General features: G+C 57.5%; 7 protein-coding genes across 7 annotated transcripts in view; 3 read left to right on the forward strand and 4 right to left on the reverse strand.

Moving 5' to 3' along the window:
• Positions 1-2681: 2681 nt before the first annotated feature.
• BKCO1_1100068 (mfs general substrate transporter) lies at positions 2682-4295 on the forward strand (the record flags this gene model as incomplete). The annotated part of the gene is made up of 1 exon (XM_020270426.1): positions 2682-4295. The coding sequence occupies one exon, from the start codon at positions 2682-2684 to the stop codon at positions 4293-4295; it is 1614 nt and encodes a 537-aa protein (XP_020132791.1).
• A 1502-nt stretch (positions 4296-5797) lies between these two features.
• On the reverse strand, positions 5798-7225 carry BKCO1_1100069 (peptidase family m3; the record flags this gene model as incomplete). The annotated part of the gene is made up of 1 exon (XM_020270427.1): positions 5798-7225. The coding sequence occupies one exon, from the start codon at positions 7223-7225 to the stop codon at positions 5798-5800; it is 1428 nt and encodes a 475-aa protein (XP_020132790.1).
• Positions 7226-8052: 827 nt separating this feature from the next.
• Positions 8053-10878, forward strand: BKCO1_1100070 (ankyrin repeat-containing; the record flags this gene model as incomplete). Its single annotated transcript, XM_020270429.1, has 1 exon — positions 8053-10878. The coding sequence occupies one exon, from the start codon at positions 8053-8055 to the stop codon at positions 10876-10878; it is 2826 nt and encodes a 941-aa protein (XP_020132669.1).
• A 386-nt stretch (positions 10879-11264) lies between these two features.
• BKCO1_1100071 (uncharacterized protein) lies at positions 11265-12695 on the forward strand (the record flags this gene model as incomplete). The annotated part of the gene is made up of 1 exon (XM_020270430.1): positions 11265-12695. The coding sequence occupies one exon, from the start codon at positions 11265-11267 to the stop codon at positions 12693-12695; it is 1431 nt and encodes a 476-aa protein (XP_020132670.1).
• Positions 12696-14220: 1525 nt separating this feature from the next.
• BKCO1_1100072 (glycoside hydrolase family 63 protein) lies at positions 14221-17079 on the reverse strand (the record flags this gene model as incomplete). Its single annotated transcript, XM_020270431.1, has 5 exons — positions 14221-14496; positions 14577-15856; positions 15906-15951; positions 16005-16645; positions 16770-17079. 5 exons carry the CDS (start codon positions 17077-17079, stop codon positions 14221-14223), a joined length of 2553 nt encoding a protein of 850 aa, XP_020132671.1.
• Positions 17080-17585: 506 nt separating this feature from the next.
• Positions 17586-18489, reverse strand: BKCO1_1100073 (u4 tri-snrnp-associated protein; the record flags this gene model as incomplete). The annotated part of the gene is made up of 2 exons (XM_020270432.1): positions 17586-18094; positions 18219-18489. The coding sequence occupies 2 exons, from the start codon at positions 18487-18489 to the stop codon at positions 17586-17588; spliced, it is 780 nt and encodes a 259-aa protein (XP_020132672.1).
• A 466-nt stretch (positions 18490-18955) lies between these two features.
• The window catches only part of BKCO1_1100074 (histone acetylation protein 2), a gene marked incomplete at both ends in the record, with an annotated part of 1190 nt that continues 233 nt past the window's right edge, over positions 18956-19912 (reverse strand). Inside the window, one exon of the mRNA XM_020270433.1 lies at positions 18956-19876. Within this exon, the coding sequence (XP_020132665.1) occupies positions 18956-19876 (921 nt within the window). The remainder of the gene's footprint in view (positions 19877-19912) is intronic.

Raw genomic sequence — 19912 nt, forward strand, 5'->3', positions numbered from 1 at the left:
AGTTACGGAGCTAGTGGGGAGGGGGGGAGGTATTTATGTTAGCCGAGGCGACGCGATGGACCGATGCGCACGCGACGAGGGCGTGGCCGGGCAACCGCTGCTGCCGCCTGGCACTTATGGTAGCCACTCGCTATCCAACAAGGCAGTCGCGTCCGCTAGGACCCTCTGCGAGGTGAGTGCCAAGGTGATCCAAGTGGCTTCGAAGCACGGCGCCCATGCGACTCGCGAGATGGCACTGGCGCATCTAGGCGCAGCACAGGGCATGATTGATCGTGTAGCTACTAAAGGTTCATCTATTTTCTTCTCCTCGACAAGAGTGAGGTAATGGGCCACTCGGACCTCCCACTGTGTGAACGCTATCAACGGTCGCAGGCCGAGTTGAAGGCGTCGCGCTCCCAGAGTCCCGGAAAAAAAAGTACGCCTCAGACCAGTCTCCCAGACAGTAAGATTCTGCGCTCGAGCGCTCTTACAACGACCGCTGTAGCCAGCCCTGGTCGGCCCCATGGTCCCCTTCACCACCCTTGGACCCAGGTGACAGTGGTGTTTCTCGTAAGTCTCCCCGTCACGCGCTTTTGGCATCTACCTATCCAACTTTTGCTTCCTCACACGCGTCTCACATCGCCGCACGGTCGTGGCTGACTCCTCTGCTCGCCGACAACCCAGGCAGCAAGTTTGAGCTACAGACTTTGACGCAATCAAACGGCGTCCTCGCCCGCGTACTTTTCCGACCGCACCAACTCTCCTTGCGCCAGCGCACAGCCGGCTCTCTATTGCACAGAGACACGGACAGCCTCCGTCCAGAGCCGGCTGGATGCGATGCCAAACCGATTTCTCACAACCCACACCGCAAGCTAGCGTCACCTTTAGGTCTCGACGCCCTTGCAACGCGAGCGTGCCCGCTCAGCATACCGGCCGCAGCGGTCGTTCGATTCCTCAAACATATTTAGGACAAGCATGAGAGGAGACAAGCACTATCCTGATTTCGCTGCCGAGTCCACTTTGCCAAAATCCATGCATACCATTGCCGCGAGACTCCAGGTGAGTTGATCAGAGCTCGGGACCTTTGGGCGGTGTGCGCAAAATCAGGACGGGGAGGAAGAAAGATCTTTTTCTTTCACGACAGGCATTTCACAGGATTCAGTTGTGTTTTTGTAGGGACTCTTGAGCCTTGCTCTTCTTGATACCTTGGTTCAAAACACTAACGTCCTGGCTTCTTGTCTTCCATAGTGACGAGACATGCATTGCAGAATCTGTGTATCCCTCAGTCAGCTCAGAACTACCACCGCCATGCGCTCTTCTGTCTCGACCAGGCAGATTGATTCCATCCTCGTCCATTACCGACGGCAAGTGATACTTGCTACAAGTGCTGAAGCAGGGTAGGATTGTCCTAGGTATCCGCCGAATCAATGGTACGCCAAAGAACTTCGCAACTAGCAGAGTCTCTATCCAAGGCTCTGGAGGGCAGCCAAACCCACATGGTGAGATGGTTTCATGGAAATGGGGACAAACATAGGCTGCTTGAAAGGCTTTCGGCAAGTGCCAGCAAGATGCACTGCTATAATCGCTCCTATATGTCGAACGCATTGGATTTGGAGTACACACTGCTGGGAAGTATAAGTGGAGTTGCTACGACAGCTGAGTCCAGAGTGGATGGTCAGGCTTACTTGATGGTCAACTTCGAGTCGCAGGCTATACAATTGGTTTTCACGAAACGATGGAAAGCATTGTCCTGTCTGATCTACTGGGTAGAAAGCGAGTTGCGCGATGCTCTCAAAGACGTTAGCTGGAAAGAAGCGTACTTTCATGTGGAAAAGAGCGGGACCTTGGCGCCCCGTAAAGCCTTCTTCCGGGACTCGAGCAGACTGATGATAGGATTGAGGAATACACGGGATTATGGCACCACACATGGAGGCAAGATAGCAGATGTGTGAGAATTGGATGTTTTCGTGGTATGGCCATGAGGTTTGCTGATGGTGGCTGTGCGACGCAAGGGCACAAGCGCCAGCTGGAGCTGGGTCTGTGAGGGATGATCTAACGTGTTGAGGAAGGTGGAGCTCCTCGCCATGCACACAAGCTTTTTGCGAAGCGTGGGTCCGTCGCATCATGCCATGTAATAATTCTCCGACGTTACATTCCTCCAGTCATGGAACGACACCACTGTCATGACTTGAGACTTGGCGTTAACATTGCACAGATGCCCGCAGGCATGTATCTCTACAAGCGAACACAGGTGGAAAACAGCGCTGCCAGGAACTATTGAAAACTCTGCCGGTGGCTCCATGGGATGACAGGGGGGCCTTTGGGGTGTGCGGTCGAAAGTATTTGGGATTCCGGTCGTCAACCCACGGCAGCAAGGCCTCAAACTGTAATTCGGCCCTTGTGCGTTCCGTCCTCGGACTCACATCCCTCGGGCTTAGAGTCGGACAGCGATGTCGGACACGAAGCGATGGTGCCGAGCCGAGCTTCGCGTGCCCCGCAGCGCCCAGGCAGCAAAGCTTGCTCATTAGTTAGTGCTTATCTCAACCTCCCCCCTCCGAATCTTTCCTCTCTCCAAACCAAACCAAACCAAACCAACTCCAACAATTCCGTCTCCTCAAGCGGCAGAAACTGCTGCCAGTCGGCGCGACCCCCAATCCACCAACGAGCCGCGAGACACCCGCACACCCCACCCCACGCTCACCATGGCGCCCGGCCCACCCCGCCCCTCCCTCCTCCACAAACTCACCACCGAGCTGGGCCTCCGCACCATCCTCCACGCGCCCGCTGACCTGCACCTCATCTACCTCACGCGCTTCCTGCGCATGGCGGCCTACGGCGGCGTCTCCCTCGTGCTGGCGCTCTTCTTCGCCGCGCTGTCCGTCCCCGACGCGCGCATCGGGCTCTTCATGACGCTGACGCTGCTCGGCGACGTCGGGCTGTCGCTCGCGCTGACGCTGGTGGCGGACCGGCTGGGGCGGCGGCGCGTGTTGCTGCTGGGGTGCGGGGGCATGGTCGTGGCGGGGGCGGTGTTTGCGAATGCGAGCGCGTATTGGGTGTTGCTGGGGGCGGCGGTGGTGGGGGTGGTGAGCGTGAGCGGGAATGAGATTGGGCCGTTTCGCGCGGTGGAGGAGAGCGCGTTGGCGGGGTTGGTGGGGGAGCGCGAGAGGAGCGAGGTCTTTGGGTGGTATGTCGTTGTTGGGACGATGGGGTCGGCGCTGGGGTTGGCGGGCGCCGGGTGGGTGGTTGAGGCGTGTAAGAGGCGGGAGGGGTGGGTGGAGCTGGATGCGTTTAGGGTGGTCTTTTGGGGGTATGGCGCCGTGGGCGTGGTGAAGGCTGGGTTGACCTTGTTGCTGAGTGCGAGGTGCGAGGTCGATGGGTATGGGGGCGGTGGTGCCGCGGCGGGACGCGGCGAGTATGCGACCGTGGGGAGTGGTGGTGGAAGGAGCGGCAGGAAAGATGCGGCGGCCGAGGACGCCGAGGAGAGCGAGCGCGACGTGTTTCTCACGCCGTCGCGGTCGTCGGACGAAGGGCCAGCTGATGACGATGAACGGCCGCTTCCGCCCACGCCGCCCACACCCGCGCCGCCGCCCAAGCCGAAGATGGGTTTCGCGCAACTGTCGGCTGAAACGCGCTGGATGATGCTGAAGCTGTGCGCCCTCTTCTTTGTCGACTCGCTGGCGTCGGGCATGGTGCCGTACTCGCTGATCAACTTCTACCTCGACCGCAAGTTCGGGCTGCCCAAGTCGACCCTCGGCGGCATCGTCGCCGCCACCTGGGTCACCTCCAGCATCGGAAATATTTTCGCCGCCTCCATCGCCAGGCGCATCGGCCTCGTCCAGACCATGGTCTTCACCCACCTCCCTTCCGCCGTCTTCCTCGCCCTGATCCCTGCCGCCCCTGTCGTGTGGCTGACGGCCATCCTGATGGTTCTTCGCGGCACTCTTGCGAGCATGGACCAGGCCCCACGCTCGGCATTTTTGTCGCTGGTCGTCAAGCCCGAAGAACGCACCGCCGTCATGGGCATTGTGAATGTCGTCAAAACACTGAGCCAAAGCGGCGGGCCGTCGGTGACGGGCTTCTTGGCCGGCACCGATAGGTTCTGGATTGCTTTTGTCGTCGCCGGTGCCATGAAGGCCGCCTATGATTGCGGGCTGCTGACGCTGTTCGTGAAGGTGGAGCGGAAGGCCGAGGGTGCCATAAAGCTGGATCGGAGAGAGACGCGCCAACTCGCCGACGAATTCGAGCTCGACACGGAAGATGAGGCTTCTGACAGCGGAGATGAGGGCAGAGGAAAGAGGAGGGATTCAGCCGCTTGAGGCCACGACGGTCGCGTGCAACATGGGCCGCTATCGTTCTCGCAGCCTCTCTGTCCATGTTTCTCCCTTACGGTCGGGTTTGGCTCCCCGCCTCCTTCCTCATTATTGGACGCCTCCTCCCCAACTCCTTTCGTACTCTACAAGAAGGACTCATATAATACTTCACCTTCTTTCGTCTTATCCAGCCGTCTTGCCACGCTTCGTACTTCTTGTCCGAGTCTCTCATCGAGACCCCTGTCGTATTCCTACGGCTGTTTCCGGCTGCAGGAGCAAGCCTTAGCTCTACCCCTTCCTCTGTCTTTTCTGCATGTGCCTTCTTTACGTGCTCCAATAACTCCGCTGCGCTGCCGAATGTTTCCCGCGACTTCAAAGCGCAGAAGTCGCAGATGCGCTCGCACTGTTCGATGTTGATGATGGTTCGTGGAGAACGAGGCCAGTCGCCATGTGATGCTGTAGTGGTCGTGTAGACCGGGATCCAGAGGTGCCGGCGAGTATGTTCTTCGATGTTGCAAGGCATCTTCTCAGAGTCTTATTGGCTTTTGACTTATGGACGTGGGATTTGGTCCGAGAGCAGAGAAAGATCGAGCCGGTGCCTTTAATACGACTGGAACCTCGGAGAGTCGGATGCGCCTCTGGACGCTACCATGGTATTTTGATGGCTTTCGGTCAAAACACTGGAGCTACCCATCCCTTTCTCGTCACCAGAAGAAACATATCATTGGTGGAACAATTCTTCCAGCGAATAAAGGTCCAAGCCGGTAAAAAAAAAGGAGACACACTGATGGCATCGCAAAGATTAGCGAGAATGGCTTGGATCCATCCCAAATAGAACCGTTGAAACCCTAAATCTTCGGCCCCAGCTTCCACGTCATCAGCTTTCATGAGAGGAGGGACGACGAGGTGATGGTGCTGCGATTGAGTCTGAGAGGGACCGGTGACAACTTCCATCCCCTATGGTTTGTTTGGAGGTTGTTTCGTTGGGAAGAGCGATGTCGGTCGACCATGTGCGTCTTTCGATTGGTTTCGATGGGGCTGTGCTATAGGCAAAAGGCTGCCACTGCTGCCTAGGCTGGACCTTGGTTGATGAATGCCGGGGTAAGTTTGGAACGCAAAAAGAGGCGACGTCTTTGGATGTCTTTATCAATGGAAGAAATGCCTGGAAGCCCGTACAGCGGGTCGCCCCTCTTGCGTGGCCAAAGGTGTACGGTTTTGGACTGTAAGCCACCCAGCTTGCTGGATTTTGATCCACTGATTTCTTGGGGACAGTTGTTGTCGGACCGAGCCTTCATGCTTTGGCCGCGCTGCGCAGCGGGCGCTTATGTGCAATTGAGCTAATTTGGTAGGAAGCTATTCTCGTTGCCGTAACCGAGTAGCCTAGAAATGTTTGCAATAGCCACGTATGCACCTTGCTCTTTCCACTTCGACGTTATTCGCTCAATTCTTCTATCTAGGCTTTTCTAGAAGCAGCCCTCCATTTCAACTATGTAATTTGTACGTAAAACCTACACAATTTTCGTTACTTTCCGTCCAAACAGCCTTGTCTCTTCCTTGATCTTCGCCGCCATGTAGATGCCCTCGAGTATAAACGACTTCCAGTATTCCCGGGAGTAATTATCATTCCAATCGAAGCCAAGAACTTCTCCATCCTTATCTTGCCACGCCGGTGATACTAGACTCTCCGTCGAGTATCGTAATAGTGCCTCGTCCATTGCAGTCCGGGTTGCATCTTCCCACTTCGTACGACTAGAGCCTCGAGTTAAAATTGGATCAATCCATCGCATGGCTCCTTCGGAAAACTTTGTTCGGTCCTCCTGATCCATGCGATTGTCCCAGGAGAAAGTGTCTGGGTTCAGAGCAATTATCGTATTAAACAAACTTCTCCGAGAACTAAGCTGAGTCTGGTAACGCGCCATTTTGATGTTCGCATAAGACCTCATCCAGTCATTTGCTGACATCGGAGGGGCGATAAGGTAAGCGTGCGAGAATATGCAGAAAGCGATCCAGAAGGTTATGAAAAACGCGTTCCAGTCCTTGAGCGCCGCTACCCCGATTGCAAGACCCCATTGCCCGAGAACAAGGACTCTGAGAGCCCCCCTGAGAATAGCCGAAGCGGACTTGGAAAGTCGTGGCCCCATGGGCTCCAGTGGTCGGTTGAGGAGTGAGTTGACTATGGTGCTTTCTCCGTAGAAAACCATCCAGTCCGTGGCATTCATGTGCTCTGCCACGACAACTAAGCGATTATAATCGCTCTGTTCTTGAACAAGCAGTCTCCTAGGCGTGCTCCCATGGAGACAAAAGATGACGACGCCGGTCACTGGGATGACGATGAGGAAGGTAAGGGAGAGATAGCATCTGAAAATGCCGCTCATGATGATCATACCAAGCAACATAATCCATCCCAATGTGGATATTAGCAGGTATTGATATGAAAACGCCAGCCAGGGGTCCAGGAGGATTCGGCCTAACCAGGATTGTGATGGCTGGAATCGGCGCTCGGGTTTGCGCTCTCTGGAAATGCAAATTATCTCCAGGTTTTGGATTTTCAGATTTTCCCCGGCCATGTTGTCGTGATCATTCGGGAGTGTGTGTGTTTCGCGTGACGAAATGCACATGCGCACGGTCTCAGGACTGCTAACAATGTATTGGTCTCCATAGCAGCCGTCCAGGGCTGTCAAAGCCACGCTGCTGCCATATCGATCTAGGCAGCAGTCCCTTTGCGTATGTTTGCTTGACAGCAGAAGACGGCTACCAGCTGGTGTGACTGGCCAACTCCAAAACGGCACTGCACCTGCCAGTTCAAAGACATGAAGTTTCCTCGGTAAGTCCATGAAATCGATCAAAGCAGACAGTGGGAGTATCCCTGCTAGCTCTCCAGCCCACGGGTGTGTCTCGAGGATTTTACCAAGTCGCGAAATTGCTACTTCAAACATAGCGACGAATATAGCAAAAATGCGGATGATGGATTGGTAGTATAATGGAAAATAGAGGAAGCTTGATGTGATGAGCTTTCGCTATGCGGGTGCCGTGAATGCGTTGTTGTCGTCGTCGTCGTTGTTGTAACAATCGACGTCGTTAAGAAGAAAAAAGCTTGAGCTTCGTGGGTGCAGCTGACCAGCTGGCGGGGGACGTGCATGTAGCTAACAGGGGTCGTGCGTTAGGTGACAGGGATTGTGGACGTAGCTGACAGAGGCATGAAGTAGTGCAAATAGCTGGCGGTGACGGCATCGCTCGCCCAACCGCCTACGTATCAAGCGGCGAAACTGGGATGGAATCGACTCGAGAGATTGCATTGCTGATGAAATTCGCATAAGGCAAGTTCTATTGTAAAAGCGCGCTCGTCTTTCTTGTGGCGCTCCGCGCCTTGCTCCGCATCCAGCTTAATGTTCAGCTTCTCAGCTGAACCCCCACTTTTGGCAGTGTCAATCGCGACGTGGCAGGCTAGAATAGTACGAGGGTGAAAATCTCATCTCGCTTAGTGTGCGATCTCTAAAAGTAAGGTCCTAAGCACCACGTGTCAGGAACTGGCTCACATAGCCTCATCGACACCCAAACACTACACAAGCGACCCACATTGACTAACCACATGCAAAAGTTCAACAAAGCACAGTAATAAATCAAGCCACAGCTTATGTGGATGGATATATATATCGAGAGGATCTCACTATGAAACAGATCAGAGATTCATTCATGGAGACCTCTGATCGTGTTGAACAACCTCCTTACACCACGAAGTTACCACAACTGCCCACCACTAGAAATGATGGACTCAAACTGGACGGAAGTCATTGACCTTTGGTCATCCAATAACGCACAAGTACGAGAGCAACAACAGTCGGCAAGAACTTCCTTCCTCAAATCGATTGGGACTCCGGCGCCTGATGAGACCAACGCCTTGGAAGAGAGAAAATGCGCCGCAAGATCTTCCCCCAACGGAAACCACGGGTTTCATCCAGACGGTGGGAAATGGATAGAATCGCAGATGCCTCCCTTGGAGCCAGACCGCTCGCTTTTTTGGGATATCGAGACCCGTGGTGCCGAGGCACGAACGTGTGCAAACGTCCATTTATACGATCTCCACCCCCAGGACTATCCGGAAACTCTAGTTGGTCATGAATACCAAGATGGGACAAAAGAGCACGAGGAACAGTACCAGTGGGCGAAGGGAAACATCACATTTCTTGAACTGGTCCAATATTTTTGCCTCAAAACTCGCTTGAGAGAATGCCGGTTCCCTCGTTGTCGCGCACAGATGGCAAAGCTGGAGAAGGCTATGCCGGTCTGTGAAAAATGGAAAAGCTTCCGCAAGTGGGCTCTCGGTGCGGCCTCTTGTCAGCTCTCGGCAGCTGGAGCGGGATACCAATGGCTCGATGAGTTTTCAGCATTTCAAGCAGAGAAACTGATTGAGTTGAAGAAGGATGACGAGCTTCCCGGGGATCCTGTCATGGTTTTTGACGTTTGCAAGGTCGTATACTTCCTTCTGACACAGGTCCAACTGCCATGCACGACCATTCAAAATGGATTTCTGAGCTATAAGAAGGGCAAAGCTAGTTCTTGGGTTCGGTACTCAGGCGCCATGCCACAGCGAGTAACCACATTGGCAGTGAAAAAGGCACTGGAGAAGGCAGCAAAACTACACATCTGCCCCCACCGGTTTTGGAATTTGGCCTACAGCGCTGACCTGGGTCGAGATGATTTGCCCTCTTTGATGGAGCTTGCAGAGGAGTCGCCTTCCCCAGAATCTTTCGCTCACGAGGGTCACAGCGGTTGCTCTGCGGAATTCTGCCTTTTTTCGGATGTCAACAGTACCCTCAAGAAGCAATTGCATAAGTGTGCAAGTGAAGACTGCCGCCAAGTCTTTTTCCCACCCGAAGAGCTCAACGACGCAGTCCACCAAGGCCGAACAACAGCCTGGCCAACAGCAGATGTCGACTTGGACCACGTAACTTTGTCTCCTCCACCGAAAGATATCATGGCTATCTCTCATGTTTGGTCGGACGGCACTGGCGTTGGCGTCGGCCGTTCTGGAGAAGTCAACAACTGCCTGTTCATGTACTTCAAGAAGATTGCAGACGAACTGGATTGTGACGGCATTTGGTGGGATGCCATTTGCATTCCTTCGGAGAAACAAGCGAGACGGAAAGCTATAAGCAAGATGCAAGAGAACTACACCCACGCCAAACATACCGTCGTCCACGACGAGTATCTTCTGCAGTTTGACTGGGCTAATGATGGTAGTCCTGCTCTGGCACTCGTCCTTTCACCATGGTTCAGCCGTGGCTGGACGGCCTTGGAACTCTCGGTATCCACGTCTGTCAAAGTCATATATCGAGATCCAAATGACCACTCCAGACAGGTCATCAAAGATCTAGATGAAGACATTCTTGCAAAGATGCCTTTGGTGAAAGTTGGCCATGAAGTTGCATCGACAGTACTGCAACGATTACGGAAGAATGAGCCAAGCATTTCGGACATCCTGATGATTCTAAGGACACGCTCGACAACTTGGGGACGCGACCGCATCGCCATTGCCTCGATGCTGGCTCGAGCGGAAGACTACGATTACGAAGATTCACCGGCGACTGCAACGGTCAAGATACTGCGCTTGTATCTTGAGGTGCCGCTCAGCTTTCTGCTCCATGGGCACGACACGGTTTCGGCCGGCGGCGGATTTTCCTGGTGCCCTTCAAACCTTCTGGACAGCGCTCCCGCCAACATCTACGATCAAGTGAGCTTCAAATCGTCGGGTGTGGCTGCTTTGATTGACGATTCCGGGGCTGCCATCGCTGAATGGCGATACCGCACTCTGACGCCGGCAGACAAGGCGGCTTTGCGACCCTTTGCGTTGCATGTTTCGGTCGAGTTTCGCATCAGACAGACGCTGGAGGAAAACTGGCAGCACTGCCTCCTTCTTCAGAGCGAATCTGCGGGACTCGACCGACTGCCGATGTTGCTCGTTGCCGCCACAGGCATCAGCTGGCCAGACGAGAGTCATGCCTTCTGGGGCGTATCACTACCATTTGTAGACAGTCACTACGTGGGGTGCGTGTTTGACGATTCCGCTAAGAAAGACAATTACCGGCTAAGCGTAGGTGTGCGTATCGGCTCTGCTGCAGGTAGGCCGACGATCCCGGCTGAAGAGGCTTTGGGTAGAGTCAGCACGTGGCAGCGGGGACGCATCTTACGTGAAGCATCTCTCGCATTCCGACAAATCTACCAAAATCGAAACAAGAACCAGGCGGACAAGCGCAGGGGAAAAAGGTTTGATGCTAACATTGTGCGAAGTTACGGGGGAATGGGCACGCTTGGGGATCGGGAAGAACTTGATGAAACGCATATGGCGAAGCAGCTTGCTCGTAGTCACGCAGGTGACGCCATGGGGTGGGCAGAACTGACTGGGCTTACGGGAACCGTGAATGGAAGCCGTCAGCATGTAGAGTATGGAGAGCACGGAGAGTATGAAGGGTATGAAGGGTATGGAGGATATGGAGGATATGGAGGATATGGAGGATATGGAGGGTATGGAGAGTATGGAGGCTGTGGGGAATATGGAGGATATGGAGAGTATGGAGGGTTCATTCCCTGAGTGTCATGCTGGCGGTCTACGATTTCACTGGCCAAGCGTGTGGCGGTCTTCGGATGAATACCGTCATGTGAAACAGGAGCTTCAGAACTTCAGGAACCCGACTCCAGTTCCAATGCCCTGGCCAGCACAGGTGGGTTGTCGTCAAGGTGGATGTATGTCGATTTTTATGTTGTCGGCACCATGGCGCTGTATTGGGGTCCGAAAAGGATGAAGACGAAGATAACAGGTCACACAGCGAGCTAGGTAGCTTTAGCTCGTAAGCAGTAGCCCCGAAAAGGAAAGTGGGGAACCGGTTGAGCCAACGTCTGCAGCGGCCTACACCCAGCCACACCTCGACCATCGTGTATATCTACAGGTACACTCAGGGCCCTGCGTGCACTCCAAGGATGAGGCTTCTCGCCATCACCGTCGCACTCGTCGGCACCACTGCCGCAGAAGTCCTCCTCTATAAACCCACCGGCCCCTACCACGTCACGCAAAACCAACATGTCCTCAACCACACCACGCTGGACGACTTCACCGCGCCGGCCGGAAGCGGCGGCGACGGCACCATGCTCCTCGTGACGACATACGGCCCGACGCTGTCCGCCCCGCAACGCACCCGGCCCTGGATCGACGCCACCAACGCCGCCATCTGGGGCTCCGCGCTGGGAATCCCACCCCCTCTACTCTCCTTACTCGTCACCGAACTCCAATGGCAAGCACCGGGCCTCCCCAGCACCAGCATCAGCACCAGCACCAGGACCTGCCCCGTGACGCCGGCGCGCCCCTCCATCCTCTTCATGCCCGGGGCGGGGATGCCGTGCTTCGCCTACACGACCTACCTCTCCGAGCTCGCGTCCTGGGGCTACACCGTCTACGCCATCGACCACCCGGGCGAGCCGCCGTACCTGGAAATGCCGGGCGACGGCGACGGCGGCGGCGTCCACAGCGCGTTCCCGCCCCTCGCCAACTGGACCTTCCCGCAGCTGCAGCAGATCTACGAGCACCGCCTCGCCGACGCCGCCGCGCTGCTGGGACAGGGTCCGGCGTACCTGCGGTCTCTGGCCCAGCCGCCGTCGTTGTCGTCGTCTCAGTCTCCATTTGATCAGGCCGACCAACAGCACATCCTCCGCGGTGGCGACGGCAGCAGCGACGACGACGCCGACGCCGACGCCGACGCCGACCCCTCCACCACCGCCTTCTTCGTCTTCGGCCACAGCATCGGCGGCGCCGCCGCGGCGGGCATCATGGCGCAGGCCAACACCGTCGCCACCGTCCCAGGCAGCCCGCCGCTCCCACCGCTCCTCGCGGGCGCCAACCTCGACGGCTGGTTCTTCTTCGACATCCGGGACCTGCACGGCAACGGCTCCGGGTCCAACCGGCCCTATCCCGACCTCGCGCCGGCGCCGTTCCTGCTCGTCGCGAAGCAGCGCCCGCCGCGGCCGGACGCGACGTGGGCCAAGTTCGGCGCGGCGCAGAGCGGGTGGCTGCGGGACGTGGGGGTGCGGGGCGCGGAGCATTTTGATTTTGGCGATTTGCCGGTGGTGGTGGATGCGTTGGGGGTGAGGGGGGCTGCGGCGGCGGCGGGGGAGGAGGGGGAGGAGGAGGCGGAGGAGGAAGGGGTGGGATCGGGGTTGCTGGGCGGGATTGGGGGAGAGAGGATGGTGGAGGTTGTCATGGGGTTGGTGAGGGCGTGCGTGGGGTGGGTGGAGGGGAGGGGCTTGCGGGAGGTGGATGCGGTGCAGTGGGGTTTTCCTGAGACGTGGGTGCGTGAGGCGAAGGATGGTGTGGTTGGTGGTGATGGTGGGTGGTGGGTGGGGGAGACGTGGAGTTGAGTTGGGAGCGTGGAAAGAACCATCCGCCGCCACGATGCTCCTCCCCTCCGCACCCCTGACCTTCCTGGCCCTCCCCGACTCGCGCGCCTGCGCCGCCACTATCTCCGAGATCTTTCTCGCCAGCATCCGGCCTAGCTCGTTCGTCGTCGTTCGAGCTTTCGCACCGCAACCGCGCAGCGCCGATGTACGATCACTCTTTCGGCTGCCTGTATGCAGTTGTTTGATCGTAACAGCATCTGCTGCATCAACACCCGCATCGGGGTCTCCACGTCAGTGCTGGCCGTGGGCCGGTACCAAGGAAAATAATTTCATGCATCAGGGGTCTACCACTGGCAATGATCGCATCAGACGACGGCGAATCGCCCAAATCAGACGGACGACAAACTCGACAACTAACTTCATCAGCCACACACAACCGCAACAGCCAGCCAACCGTGGCCCATCAACAGACCGTGGATGCTAAAGCCTTCACACGGCAGCCGCAGTTGGAGAGTCTGGAGCAAGCAAGCTCAAGCCTGCTAACCGAAATGATGGTGCAGCCAGCCCAGAGCGCCCGGCACCCGTACCACCACCATCTGCGAGACAGGACGCTGCATTGGCACCTAGACAAAGAGCGAAGAAAATAGTAGTCGTGTGTCAACGCACTGCTTGGAATCAGGGAGACAAAGAAAAAAAAAAGCAAGCCGTCATACCCACGATGCTGGAATTCTGCATACTCGATCGGCTCGCAAGTTGTGAGACGGGTCAGTAGACGGGGAATTTACAGGGCAAAAGGATAATATTCGCCCCCAAAAGACAGAGAGATCTATGAGAAGGAAGGCTTCGGCTGCTGTTCGTACAAAGGGTGTTGTTACCGCTTTCACGCCCGGGCTGCCGGCGGGCTGCCTGTTCCCACCTCTGGATTCTATGCTATCTACCGGGTCAGCTTGTAATTAAGTTTGGTCATGTACCTACACCCTTGATCATTCTTACGTTGGGAATGCCGCAAGCAATATGCAGCACGTACAGGCTGTGGACATCCTGACCGGAGAGGGGAGCACTAACCGCCAGCCTCCTATCATGGTGTGAGCCATGACGCTACAGCTTGAATATCTGTACGGTGCTGGTGTTGTTTTGATGTTGGTCATGATGTATGCCTTAGGACTCAGAAGTGGCTGCGGAGAGCTGGTCCTTATCAACTACGAGTATGTGATGACGTGGCCGACTATCAAATTCTCTGAGCGTATCACCAGTAACAACAGTCTGGCTTTGTTAGCACGCGAAGACATCTTGGTCAAAACAGAGATTAATGAAAGATTCCAGCAAGACAAGAGTCAAAGGCAGCAAAAGAAACTCGAGTCCGATCTGCCCAGATACCTAGTAGAAAATACTATCATGATCAGATACATACATACATTCCAAACCTCAAGTCGACTTTTTCAGCTCTATACAATCCACCACATCCTTCTGCAGTCTCTCTACCTCACTTCCTCCCATCTACTCGCAAACAAACTCTCCAGCCTGCTGCCTAAACCCAACCACACATCTACAACTCATCATGCCCACCCGCCTTCTTCTTCTGCGGCGCCACACCAACCTTCAAGTCCTTCCCATCGGGGAACGTCATCACCTTAACGACCAAGCTGGTCCAGCCGGTGAAGTGCTGCGTGCGCTGGCCCTTTCCCGTCTCGGGGTTGTACTGCTCCCACGCGAAGCCCGTTTCCTTCCAACTCTCGTAGACGGTCTCGACCAAGTTCTTGCGGAGCTCCGAGTAGAGCTTGGCCGCACGGGCGGCGTGCGGGCTGGTGGATTGGGCGGTTTCCTGTTGTCATGCATTAGCGATATTCGAAAGATGGAAGGGGAAGAAAGGGGAAGGGGATGTGGAAAAGGGAAGAAACGCACCAGCAACCTCACAACCACCAGGTAGTTAATACACATCCACACGGGGCTCCTCCAGTAGTTCTCATCCGTGCCGTACAGCTCGTCCTTCTTGCTCAAGCTCCTGATGCCATGGGGGCTCCAGATCTCCTCCTCGTCGGCCACGAGATCCAAAATGTTGCCAACCTTCTCCTCATCCGAAACGAGGCCCAACAACCACGGCAAGAGCGAGACGTAGCCCTTGTGGCAGACGAGCACGCTCTCTTCGTAGTCGTCGATGGTGGAGTCGCAGTGGATTTTCTCCTCCTTACTCCAGTGCAAATCGTCGATGTTGCGCATGATGGCGTTCTCGTACTTGGCGAACTCAGCGACGTCGTCTTCCTCGCCGATGAAGGCGGCGACGTCCTTGATGTTTCGCGTCATCATGCCGACCCACGCGATCAGGTCGACGTGCAGCTCGCCAGGGTGAGGCGGCTGGGCGCGCGGGTAGTCGTCCAGACCAGATGTCAGGATGTGCCTGGGGGTGCGGCCACGCCAGCGGTAACCCTCCTTGGTGCTAAAGGCCTCGCGGTCGTAGGATTTGATGTCACCGGACTGCGTGCGGCGGAACCAGAAGTAGTGGCGCTTGAGCAGAGGGTAGAGGTCGCGGAGGTACTGGAGAGCAGCTTCGCGGTTCTTGAGGTACGTCGTGTACTTCTCGCCCGAAACAAGGGGCTGCTGAGAGCCATCCGTAGGAGCCTGAGCCTGCAGCTTCTCGATGAAAGCAGACAGAATGAAGAACAAGGTGGGGGGATTGGCGTAGTGAGGGTATTGAACCTGGAACTCCGGCGGGACCTTGTTGCGGGCCTCGGCACCGAGTATCTGCTCGCGAGCAATCCAGCCATCCTCATCCATAAGGTTGAACCAGCTCTTGATGATTTCCAGAGTGAGATCGACGTCCCAGTCGACTATCGGAATGAGATGGAATCCTTCGTCCCACAGGAAGCCTCTCGGGAAGAAGGGCCTGGATGGAATGCTAGTGAAAAGCTCATAAGGGCCCTCAAGCTCAGGCTTGTTTCTGGTCTGAGCCTCGGCAGCCTCCTCCCAGAAGCCCTCGTTATCTTCGTCATACTCGGAAGCATAGGAGCGGTCGATGCGCGAATCACCGTAAAAGTAGCCAATGCCACCAACAAGGTTGGAGAACATGGACTTGGAGAACTCGTCGTACTTGCCACCATCGAAAGGCGCCTGGGGCTTCATCACATCATTGTAGCGCTTGGAGAAGGCGGTAGTGGCAGCGTCAAGCTCCTCGGTCAAGTCCTCGGCTATCATATCGTCAGCACAAATAGCAACAATGACAAATAAACATCTTACAAGTCATGGGTTTCGGCGCAGAAGCGGAAGAGAAGAGAACGTCGAACTGCCACACGTCAGCATGCCCAAAAGCAACCCTTCCCCAAGCTGTACACTAACCTCGAAGGGGCCCTCGAAAACCTTCTGCACGAAGTGCATGTTGCCCATGCCCGGCTTATGTGCGATGGTGTAGATCTGCTCAGGCGGGGGCATCTTCTCCTCGGTGCCGAAGCGGGCGACGAAGTTATCAACCGTCTGCTTGATGGCGGCGAACAGCACGCCCTTGACCTGCCACATAGCCTGCTCAGGCAGCTGGGCGCTAGTAACAAAGGTCTTATCCAGGGGTTTTTCATCCCAGGCCTCATGGCGCTCCTCGGGGTGCTCGCCCTTGCCCTTGGTCACCTTGATGGTGTAGGAGCCGAGCCCTTGGCTCTGGCCCTGGATGTCGACGTCGCCGTCGCGGCCCAAGCCCGCCTCGTCTTCGGCCTCGACGGGCACCTCGAGGCTGCCGAGCCCCTCGATCGAGGCGTAGAAGACCACGGTCATCTTCAGGTTGTCCGGGGCGTCGTCGCGCGGGTTGCCCTTGACGCGTAGGCCCCAGCTGCCGCCGTGCTCGCCGCCCGGCACCTTGACGAACTCGGTCGTGATGTCGATTTGGTTGCCAGCGTCATGGATCGTCTGCTTGCCGCCCGTGCGCGGGTCGTACTCGTCCCAGCCGTAGCCGGCCATGCCTTCGTGCTGCTCGCATGTATGGCGGAAGTCTGGAAAACAGGTCCCGCGAGCGTCAGCCAAAGCCAGCTGTCGAAGCATGCCAATTGCTTTCCATGCCAGCTCTTTCGGTACCACTTTCTCGAAGAAAACGGAATGGGGATGGAGAAGACGCACTATCCTGCACCGACCGGAAATCCTCCACCCTGCTCCAGAGCAGACCCGCGGCGAAGCTCTTGGGGATGCGCGGGCGAACGCCAAAATAGAGATTCGGCTTGTAGGGGCCCCATAGCAAGCTCTCATTGGAGGCGCGTTCGATCTGTTGAACGACTTCGCTCCGCTCATCGGCATCGTCAGCACGAGCGCCGGCCGGACTGAGCAGCAGCAAGATGGCGGCGACGGCGACGGCGAAGAAGCTGGTCGCGGCGAAAGATTTCTGGGCGACGCCGCCCCTCCGGCCGGGCGACGGCGGTTTGAGTGGACGCATTATGGGTGAACAATCTCAATTGGCGGGGTTCTGGTCGAGGTGAGCTCCTGGGAGAGAGGTTGTTGACGGAAAGAGCAGCTTGCGCGGCCCGAGTAGCGGTCGACGCGAAGTGGGAGACGTGGCGCCCTGACCCACGCACGCCAAAGCTCCCGCCCACACTTCCGCACACCGCATTGACCCGGCGATTTTCCCTGCACTCGCTCATCACATGAGAACAATGCCACGAGCTTCACAAGGGTTCCGGTTGACGCATTGGCAGAAGAGACTGTGTTCGATACAGCCGTGGGACAGCGCTGAAGTCAAGTGAGCTTTTATTTGGTATCAATGCCTCGCAGGCGTCGAGCATCCGCAGCTCGAAGCCTTCCATCAGAATCCGAACCATCGCATCCAGCAGGGGCAATTTCCAGCTCCGAAGAAAAGAAGCAAAGCCGTAAGAATCCCCGCCAACGCCAATGCTATGCCATTCCCTCCGCAGTCTATCGGTCCATTCACCCATTCGTGCCCATCTACCTCGACGGGCTGAGCGGCCTGTTGAAACCTCCCACACGGTTCATGTACTGCCTGTACTCCGTCTTTTTCTCCTTCCTGACGCCGTAGTTCAGATCGTTGCCGGGCACCTTCGTGTTATGCGTACTGCTGAAGCTCGAAAAGCCCATCATCCGTTCCATCTCCTTCGCCTCCGGGTCCAAATCGCCGCCGGCATCCACGTCCATTGCAGCCTGGTTGTCGCCATCCTTCTCGCCGTTCGTGATGCCCCCGGCAACCGTAACTCCCGCCCGGGATTGCACCCTGCGCGTCCACTCCCGCGAGCTGGGCTGAGTGCGGCCCGACGTGGGCGGCGCAGAAGCGGCAGCAGCGGTCTTCTTCATTCCGTTTGCGTGATTCGCCGCACCCGCCGCTTGCCGTCCTTCTCCCCTGCCACCGCCGCTGCCGCCGCCGCGCGGCCCCCTCGGCGGAGAGCGGCGGCGCACGTTGCCATCGCTAGGTCTTGGCGAGCGCGAGCGCGCGCGGTCGTCTGTCGGAACAAAAAAAAGTCAGTATCAGCCTTACACCACCCACCCACGATGAACAACCCAAGCGAGAAAAAGAAAACATCACAACAGGAAAAGGAAGCGTTCCCATGGGTTGCAGCAGCTTACCTCCTCCACCGCCTCTCCTCCTTCCGCTTCTCTCCCTACTTCCGCTCCGGTCTCTCGCCCGTCCGCCGCCGCGCCTGCTGTGTCCGCCGCGGCTACCGCCACCACCGCCCCCCTCGTGGTGGTCCGAGTCCCGCGGTGACCGCGACCGGACACGCGCGTGAGTCCCGTCGGCTCTGCCTCGCCGCGACGGTTGCTTGCCGCGGTCGTTGTCGTCCCACATCTGCGCCGAGTCTGGGCGGCGCCCGCGCTTCGAGGCCGGCGGCTCGGGCATGGCTGTTGTTTCGCGCGTGGTGTGGTCTCCTCAATTCGAGAGCGGCGCGTGTGTGAGAGTGTGGATATTTTCGTGGACGGCGCGATGGGGTGTTCAAACGTTCAACCACCGATTGGTTGGGCGTGTAGGACGGGGGGGCTCAGGTCGGCTGTCTGCGTGGGAGTTAAGGTGAATGCGGCGAGTAGAGCGTGTTGCAAGGCGACAGGATACGAGGGTGGGCGGTGCAGGATTTGGCCGGGCGCGGGCCTTGAGATTCGCAGAGGATGTTGTAGGACAGACAGCGGCGACGAGGCAGCTTCAGAAACGAAGGAAGGCGGTCGGCGGCCCGCCGTGCACAGGCCACCGCGCCCGGCGATCGGCGCTTGTGGCCTGAGGCATCAATCCCGACTGGTCTCACCTCGACCATCCTCGAAGACGCCGCTGATATGCTTCTAATACTAACTCCAAGAAACTAATTGCACCCCACTTAGATCTCATCCTCCTCCTCATCAAAGTCGTCCTCCACACCCATGTCATACAAAATCCTCCCCCCCTCGCCGGGGCCCCCATCCTCCCTCTGCGCATCGAAATACGGCAGCACCACGCCCTCCCGATCCCTCCTCTGCTTCTCCGTCAACCCCAGATTAAACGTCGTATCCATATCCTCCTCGCCCCCATCCCGCGCCTCCCCTCCCGCCGCCGCGGCAGTCCCCCGCCTATACAACGGATGATCCTCCAACAGCACCGCCGTCTCCCTTCCCCCCTTCGCCGCCGCGACCGCCGCCGCCGCCGCCGTAGGCACGAAATACCACTCCCTCACCCCCCGCCCCGACTTCCGCCTATACTCCATCTCCACCACCACGCCCCTCCCCAGCGCCGCGGCGCCGTCATCCCTCCCTCTCCCCCTCCCCCCCTCCAGCCGTCCCCCCCACCCATTCCGCCCCATCCCCGCAACCACGCCCTCAATCTCCTCGCCCAGCCCAAACACGGGCGCCGCGACGCTGCGGTCCTGCGCCGCCCTGGCCGCGAGCACGTGCGGCAGGGCGTGCAGGGACAAGACGGCGGTGGCGATGTAGCGGAGGAGCGTGAGGGGGCGGGGGGCGTAAGGGCTTGGGGTCGCGGTCAGCGGGACGTCGGCGTGGTAGGTGGCGAGGAGGGAGGTGGTGGGCGAGAGGAGGGAGGACAGGAAGTGCGGGAGGGTGAGGGCGGTGGACGGGTGCGACGTCAGCGGGTGGAGCGTGTCGAAGATGAGTAGGGTTTTTTGGCGCGCGGTCGATTCGGCCGCGAGGGCGGCGAGGTCTTTTTGGAGGGTGGTGGGGTCTTTGAGGGCGGCGGGGATGAAGGTGTCGGTGCCGGTGGGGGGTTTGAGGGTTTCGAAGGAAACGAAGACTACGCGGGTTTTTGCGGCCTGGGGCGGGTGGGGTTAGCGTGGAGGTCGGGGTTG

This window comes from Diplodia corticola (assembly GCF_001883845.1).
Source record: "Diplodia corticola strain CBS 112549 chromosome Unknown scaffold11, whole genome shotgun sequence".
In the NCBI taxonomy this organism is placed as follows: Eukaryota; Fungi; Ascomycota; class Dothideomycetes; order Botryosphaeriales; family Botryosphaeriaceae; genus Diplodia; species Diplodia corticola.